The sequence below is a fragment of the Pundamilia nyererei genome, unplaced genomic scaffold (genome assembly GCF_000239375.1).
Source record: "Pundamilia nyererei isolate P.nyererei 1_Seehausen unplaced genomic scaffold, PunNye1.0 scaffold00027, whole genome shotgun sequence".
NCBI lineage: Eukaryota > Metazoa > Chordata > Actinopteri > Cichliformes > Cichlidae > Pundamilia > Pundamilia nyererei.
This window is the reverse complement of record NW_005187428.1, coordinates 808,670-817,321: the sequence shown is the minus strand read 5'-3', so window position 1 is coordinate 817,321 and position 8,652 is coordinate 808,670. Positions and strand designations below refer to the sequence as shown.

Below are 8,652 nucleotides of genomic sequence, written 5' to 3'. Positions count from 1 at the left end.
TTTTTTTTTTAATTTAATTTTAAAGCAAACTTGTCATATCATCCTCGCATAAATTTGTTGTAGTGTTTTGTTTGTTTGTTTTTGTTTTGTTTTTCGTTCCCCTCCCTGCCCATTTAAAGTTTGCCACCCTGTCACTCGACATGACTTGGAGCTAAATGTCCATTATCTGTAGGGCTTCCTCTGCCATTACAATATAGCACAGGTGTGTTTCAGTGTTGCTTGTGGAAAAGGATGATTTAGTAGTGTGATTATAAAACTGTACATTCAAACTTTGACCTTGAAATATCCTGTAGTACACACAGAGTGCTGCTGTTCCCCAAATTACAGGACACACGTTGTATCTATCAATCTGTTGGCTCTTTTGCAGTTTATTTGCTAACACTGTCTGCAAAAGTACATTTGAATGGCAACTCAGGTAACAAACAATACTTAGGAGGGGGATCGGTACATGTCCATGTTGAGCTGCGGGTGACTTTCTGGGTTTAATTAGTGCGCAGTTTCAGTAATGTTTTGACATACTTGCCCACTGATGAACTGAACTTTAAAACACAGGTCGCATGACTTTGTAATAAAGCAATTTACATAGCGAGTGCTGGATTGCAAGGAGCATGTTGACCAGTCTGTGTAATTGCTCTCACTGATTTTTTTGATTATTTTTTCACCCCCCCACCCCCCTTCTCCCCAGAGAGGTGTCATATCGTGAATAATTTCTGATCAGAATTTCTTTTGTTCTCAGCACACTGCTTACATCAGACCTGTGACAACAGGATGTATCTGAGGGTGGAGGTTAATATCTTTTATCAAGACACTTTCACCAATGATGGGGACCCGTGTGGTCAGGTGTAGAGAGGAGGTGCACATTAAACCCTCTGTTACAGACCCTTTATCCACATGTGTGACTGCCTCCCTTCAAAATGCAAAAGCTTGGGTCACAGCAGATACTGAGACGATTCAAGTTTGACGGTCATGCAATGGTAATTGGGCGCTTCTCTAACTGGACTGTGTATCATTTATCTCAATTCATTTTCTGGCACCAACAAGTCTGACACTCTTGGCTCATTTTGGGTTTCTTGTTTTTGGTTTTTTTTCCATTTGAAGAAATTTTGACCATGTACAGTAATTTGTAAACTTGCATCAAGTTTATGAATAAAGAATTTTAAGATTATCACTGGTATTCATGTGTAGCATTGGAGTTGTAAAGTTTTTCAATTGTTTTAATTTACATTTTATTCAGTAGCATATTTTTTTTTTTTTTTTTTTTTTTTTGTGTTTCTCTTGAATATCAAACATATTTCTCCATAATTTAAAGTTGATGATTAGGTGGCAGTTGTAATGTGTATTAAGTAATTTACACAATTTTATTATGTAGTTGCATATTTACAATGTAGTGTAATAATTTATGTATTTAAAAGAAAAATAGTTAAAATGAGGTAAAATCTACCGGCACATTCAGAGTAAGGTAACTCTTATCTGGTTTTATCTCAAGTGCAGTAATTAGTAGTGATGTTAAAGTTTAGTTTCAGAGTTCCCTGGTTTTACATTATTCTTATTGCCAAGTGTGGAAAATGTATTCAAATACTTAAATATAACTAAAATTGTACAAATTGAATATTTGACTCAAAATTTGGCAAAGGTGTAAATAACTACATAAATACAAAACCTTTGGGAATTTGTTTCTGTTGCTTATTTAGCAAATATTTGTACTCAAGTGAGTTTACAAACATTACTACAAAGGATTGATATCCTTTAAGTCTGTTGTTTATTGGAATAATTGGGTAAATACTTAATCTCTTAGAGCAGTGTTTAGGAATCCATAAATTCTTTTTACACCTCCAGGAAATTAAGGAAACACTTAAAATATACATTGGCTCTTGATGAATGAAATATTCAAGATGAAAATCTTTACTGGTAAGCATGGATGCAGTATAAATTGTTGAGAATGAAATGATATAACGGTCAGTGTAAACCCTTTCAGCAGCTTGTTGAGCGCTGGATTCAAAACCACAAAAAGCAGAGTTAAAAATTCAAATTACAGGCTGATGCAGCTCATTTAGTACTCATTACTGTTTACAGCCCCCACTTGCATGTGCACTCCCAACATCTGGGAACACTCGTGAAGTGATGGTGGATGGTGTGCTGGGAATCTTCCCCCAGACTTGGATAAAGTCATGGATGTGCCTGGGGAACATGATGGGTGAGGCCACCATCAGATCCGAGGGTTTTAGCCTGGTACTGCTGGCTGGAACATGGAGGTTTATGGTATCCTTCAAGAATATGCCTTGAAGGATCATGCTGGATGATGTTGCTGGTAGCGTAATTTTGAACACGCTGTGTCCAGACCCTTTCACATCTGTCACATGTGCTCACATGGCGCTTCACTGGCAGATCTCATTGTTTCTGACAAAACATTTACACGAGTAGCCTGCTGCAGGTCACTTTGGAGAGCTCCTCCTGTTCCTCTTCGCACAAAGGGGCTGGTCCTGCTGCCTGGTTGATGCCCTTCTCCATTTCTGTGCTGGACTGTGCAGGAAGACCCAGTAAATTTTCTTGTGACAGCATGCATGGATATGCAACCTGAATAGGCTGCAAGTACCATCTCATGCTACCAGCAGGGACGATGGCACTAGCAAAGAGCAAAGCTACAGAAATACGAGTCAGGGGGGGATATGGAGAAAGCAATGGGCTTCCTCTTGTGTTTTTCTTTTATTGCCACCCTCATTAACCTGCTCTATTCCCTCTCTGATTTAAACTTAGTTGCTGATTGGCTGCTGATGGCAGGTTGAACAAATATAACAAATATAAACTGGGAGATTGTCTAGCATAGTGATCAGCATCTGGAATATTTATAATTAGAGCTATTTGTATCTATTAGAACCATTTTGTTATATTTTATAACTCTGTAATTTATTATAGGTTACTTAGTTACTACTCCACTACCATATCATTTCCAGTTGTAATAATCGGATACAGTGTGCTGAGGTATGAAATGAATGATATATACAAATGCCCCTGATTCGTTTGGAGTATTCAAATCATCAACCTTCCTTAAAAGTGAAGCATCCATAAAAGTGTTTATGAATTGTAATTTATGATGTAAAAAGAAACCACATCACTGTTCATCACCATGTTTAGGCTAAATTGGATTTTTTTTTTTGTTTTAGCGAGTTTTAACCTAGAAAAGAATCAAAATTCAATTATGTCGGAGGTGAGATGAATATTAGAATATTTAAGGTTTGTATTTGGACAGAAGAAATTGAAGGTCAGCTACTCGACACAGCTATTTACACCTAAAAGTCAATAGTTCATTTAAAAAAAAAGTTACATTTTCCATATCTACAACTGTATAGTACCCGTATGCAAACTCATCACATAACAAAACAGGATGCAACAAGAACTATTTAATATCTATTAGGGTAAGACCAAATAATACAAAAGTAATACACAAAATGTTTTCCTCGTTCACTCGTGGAGACGCAGCCCCCTCAAACGACTTATTCGACTATTTAGGGCCTACTGAATTTGTTGATCCATGGCAAATATTTACTGCACCTCAAGTAATTATATATTCATATATACTTATGATATAGTACATGTTAATACATTTTACACAACATACAGTACATGTGGGAATAAGATGGAAAATGGCTTTCAGAAGCTTTGATACAGTGGCATTAAGTGTATAAGCGGCTTCTGCTACACAATAACTACACAGCTGCAATTTCCATAAACACATGAATTGTGCCGTATGTACATATGGCGGAAAGTTTGGACTGATCCAAAGTTCACCAACTTACTACATACACAGGGAAAGTAGCTTATTTGTTCAACTTTGTGCAAAAAAATTCACATTTACGTTATAGAAATGGCCAGCTGTGCATTTACTAACAGATGAGTGGATGTATGGTACTTTTTACAGGGTTACACCTCCTTACTTCTGTGTGTGCATGTGCTGGTGAAAATGCTATGAAACTGTAAAATCATACAAGTGGTGTCCAACTCAAATATAGGCTAGCTATTCATTTTATGACACTTTAGGTTGGGGTTGGTAACATTTTTCTTCCTGTATTTAAAGGCTGCACAACAGGACCCCAGCTGATTGTAATAACTCTACTGTTAGTATTGCTCCACTCTGAATGAAGTTTGCACCGATGCCAAGAGGAAAACCAGCGCAAATATTACTTACTTTTTTTTCCAAAAAACAAAAAGTATAGTAAAAAAACAAAAAAAACAAAACAGAAAGACACAACAAATCATGTGCTTCACAAGCATCCACACGTCATTCAAATACACAGGAAAAAAGAGAGATAAACAAAACAACTAAAAGGTAGCACAACAAACAGCCTACTGGAAACCACGTCATCACAATCAGACAAGACGACTCACAGATTTTAAAGTAACGAGGATTCAGATAACTTTACTGTTTTAAATCTAATAGTGTTCGACTGTACGAACCATCTACTGTATGCTGAAGCTTTCAAAGACTCGAAGAAACCAGAATGACACCGTCTCTGACTGAACACATCAGGCCTCACCGGGGCTACGCACGAATGTCCTTTTGTGATATTTTACTCCATAAAGAAATAGCTGGATTGAATTTAATATTCTTTTTTTTTCTTTTATGTAGATTTCTTATTACACCAACTCATGGAATAACACCAACATCCACGAAATAACACACTAAGGCCTGAAATCCCGAATTTCAGAAACAAGGAGTCACTGAAGCATTTACACGTAGGGGTAAGCGGGAGAGTTTGCCAAAGGGAGAGTAGACATCCATCACTCCATACAATGTTATGACCACCTTACAACAATTATTACTATTACTTACCATAACCTGCAAGTGTTTTGGTTTTCTTTCACTTTGACCTTTATACTAACATCGATTTGGAATGTCTGACCAATAAACTCCAATCTTTAAATACTGCGTGTGCTTCACTTTAACATGAAAAAAAAATGAAATACTTGAACTAAACTCAGCCTGCTCAACATAAAACTAGTATGTAACGACAAAACCAAACATGGTCAATAGGGGCGATATAAGGAGACAAAAGCCTGACATGTTGAAGCTCTACAGGCTTTACAGGTAGAATTTAAAAACAGCTATTAGACTTTTCCTGAGAATGTAAATAAATCGACTTATACTGTCAAAAAGATCACCAAAACAAAAACTCCATATTTCTGTTTGTTAGAATATTCATTTTAGTCGGTTTAACTTTCTTTTTCAATCAAAAAAAAGGAAAGAAAAAAAGCAGAGAAAGATGATGAGTTTCTTTACTGGTATTTAAGCATAATTTTAAAAAAAAACAAAGTCAAAAGGTTACTTAAAATGTACCATAACCTTTAACAAATAGGTAGTTTGATCCAATTAATTTCTTGCTGTAAGTTAAAAAGCAACCCCTGTCACATCAGTATGTAAATATGAAATAGCTTTGGTCGCTAACAGATTGCTGCGGTTGCTAGTAGTTTGCAAGGAAGATGCTAACTTGTCTACAAAAACTGTCTAACTGCTATCTGAGCTGTGGTGAAACGGAAAACGTTAGCCTTTAAAATAAAAGTTGTGCCTCAGCGGTGCAGCCAACATGTTTCAAAAGGCAGAACGTTCCTGGTTAAGTTGCACTTTTTCAAGTTTTACTGCTGCTAGGTCAATAGTTAGCGAGCATTTGCATACAAGTCAGCATCTTCAATGCAAACTAAATTTGACCTGCTAGCAACCAAAGCAACCACAAGGGAGGTTTTTGGTGTTGCACCCTTTTTTTTTTTTGAGTGATTTCACCTGGTGGCTATTGGCAATATCCAGGAACCACTTGCTAGCCCGTTGGAGAGTACATATTTTCCCCTTGCGATCTGTGGATCTTTCACATCTGTCAGAAACAGCTTGCATGACTTTGTCAAAATGAAATAAAATCTGCCTCTAAGAGCTCTTAAGTGACATATAACGAGCTAGTCAGATTATTAGAGCTATACTGCTAGCTATAATTGCTAAGAAGATTTTAATATCCTTGGATAAAGCCAAACTATCTGTTTCAGCTTCAGTTTCTGGTCTTTTTGCTAATTCAAGCTAACTGGCTGCTAGCAAAGATTAATTTTATAATACCCTATATATAACCCTGAAGCAAGAGAGTGAATTAAGGTGTTTCCCAAGATGGTCAAACTATTCCTTTAATGGGAAATAAAAAATTCTTGACATTTGTATATAAGAATTTAGCCAAACAGCTAGTCCATTACATCAGCTGAGAAATAACTGTTTCAGCATTGGTGATCTTCAAGGCTAATAAAAGTAAAGACCCTTAACAATATAGCTGTTTCAGTCCCTTAAATATCACATTAAAGATCATTAGAAAATTTACAGAGTGACATTGGAGACCACCTACTCAAATAAACTGAAGATGCTCAGGGGACTGGGTCTACCTATTTTAGGCTATGTGTCTCTGTTGGAAAACAACACCGACCAGCTACAACTGAGCAGCATAAAACAACAGCAACATTTTTTGCTTTTTAAAATAACTGTTGATTTAAATGTGAACCGAGTAAAATAATGAAATCCCAGTACATTTGCACCAAAAACATGACTTTTACATTGTTCTGTTTGAGTTCAGCATTACAGTGTTATAATGACGGGCACCTAATTCTGAATTGTGTTCTTAATTGATCCCTTTTTAGTTCTCCCACTCAGCCGCCTGGCCTACTCCTCTGTCCTACATGGGTTCGTCGTAGTTGTAGGTGGGAGCTGCTGAGTACTGATTCTGCTGCATGGCACCTTGAGCAGCCCCCATGGCGGCCTGCTGGGCTGCCTGCTGGACATGGGGGTTCTTCCAGGCACCCGTAGCCCACTCCTCCTGGGCTTTACCCAGGCTGCCACCACTGCCGCGGTAGAAGTTATGCACCTAAAAAAAGACAGAAAGGAGAAATGGGATTCAACATGAATTTTACTCTCTATCAAGTATGACTTTTATTTTTTTAAATTTGTAAAATTGACCAAATTACCATAAAGAAAAGGTGAATTTTATTATTTGTCTGTAGTGGCATCTCATTTTTTTGTGTCATGACCACATTATTGGCAACATTTACTTTCCAAAGAGCTGTTCCTAAGCAATTCTAGACTGAAAAAGATATATTTGAGACTTACACTCCCAATGCTTGTCATGTTTAAATAATGTTATACCTGCTGTAACGCAAGAAATTCCCAGCTTATAATACTAAATGATATCATCCTATATCTTAATGACGTTCTTAATGAAGTTGACGCACCTGTGTGCGCACCCATTCACGCACACATTCACAGTGTGTGAATGTGTGCGTGAATGGGTGGATGACTGGATATGTAAAGCGCTTTGGGGTCCTTAGGGACTAGTAAAGCGCTATATAAATACAGGCCATTTACCATTTACCATTTGTTAAGTATGTGACAGTTCTGCAGTGGGATATTTATGATTATTTACTACTTTAATGTTGCATTTTAAATACACTAATATCTTGTTTTTGTTGAATTTATACCAATATGAAAAAACAATAATGAAGTGGATGAAAAATCATCACTATGCTGCAGCCCACTTAAAAACCAGAAAATCCCATGAAGCCCACCCGATCTTAGATCTTCTGATCGAAACACAAGGCAAACTGATGTATTTCTCTGAAAAATGTATTAAAAACATAAACACAGGCTGTTGGCTATTCATTGCTAATCCTACCCAGTCTTAAGCAAAGTGTTAAGGCCAATCTGTGACCCGCCTGCCTGGGACACAAACTTTAATACAGGAGCGGTAAATTCAGGTCAGAGTAATGAGCACTATCACAACATAACCAACTGTTATTACCGTTTTTACTTCACTTTTTATATGAATAATAAATTTATATAAATATGTAATGGTACATACTTGCAAGTAATTTCAAACTGAATTTCTGTCGTTCCTGAGGCCCCTCTTGTAATATCTTTGCTTTGCTGTGCTTTACTAAAATCAAAAAGATAGTTTTCACAATCATCTAGTTTTTTGTCACAGTTTATTGGACAAAAGAGCTGAGTGCAGATCCAGAGCTGTGTGTTTATGCCACCTAGTCATGACTACCGATTAATTTATGTAATGTCCATGTGGGCAGGCACAGCCAAAGGGGCATCGGACCCTCAATGACAATCAGTGACATCAAGACAAAATAACTCCTGGTGTTGCTATTTTGGGACCCGTTAACTTGGGATCCGCAAAGTGAAGCAACTACCAATGAGAGCAAAAAATACCGCTGATTGATATATGAGGGTGTGGTGATAGATGGACAGCATTCCCATGGTAAGAAATTGCCACAATGACTTAGCAGGTATAGTTAAAACACTAGAATAATAGCCTTAAAGAAACAACAGATTCTAAAAGGTGGATGCTTCACACACATCTTTAATCCTGCAGCACAAAACAGTCACACCTTGACCAAAGCTTTAACGTTAGAACTCGGGATTAGCATCATCAACTTAGATGCCACCAATCATGAAATATGGTCACAATCCCCTCTTCTTTTCAAGAGTTGTGGCTTCAAATGTTTTTGCAGAACACTCTGATGTCATAGTGAAGTCAACCTTTGACATTTTGTATAGAAAACGTCATAATGTTATCCTATTAAACCTTACTGTAATATGTTGTCAAATACAGAGTTATAGAACCCCCCCCC

The 8,652-nt window shown here is 37.1% G+C and overlaps 1 protein-coding gene across 2 annotated transcripts in view; it reads right to left on the bottom strand.

Moving 5' to 3' along the window:
* Positions 1-3,383: 3,383 nt before the first annotated feature.
* The window catches only part of scamp5a (secretory carrier membrane protein 5a), a 9,608-nt gene continuing 4,339 nt past the window's right edge, over positions 3,384-8,652 (bottom strand). For both annotated transcript variants that reach the window (XM_005728029.1, XM_005728028.1), the window contains exon 7: positions 3,384-6,884. In XM_005728029.1, the coding sequence (XP_005728086.1) occupies positions 6,696-6,884 (189 nt within the window). In that variant the 3' untranslated portion in view covers positions 3,384-6,695. The remainder of the gene's footprint in view (positions 6,885-8,652) is intronic.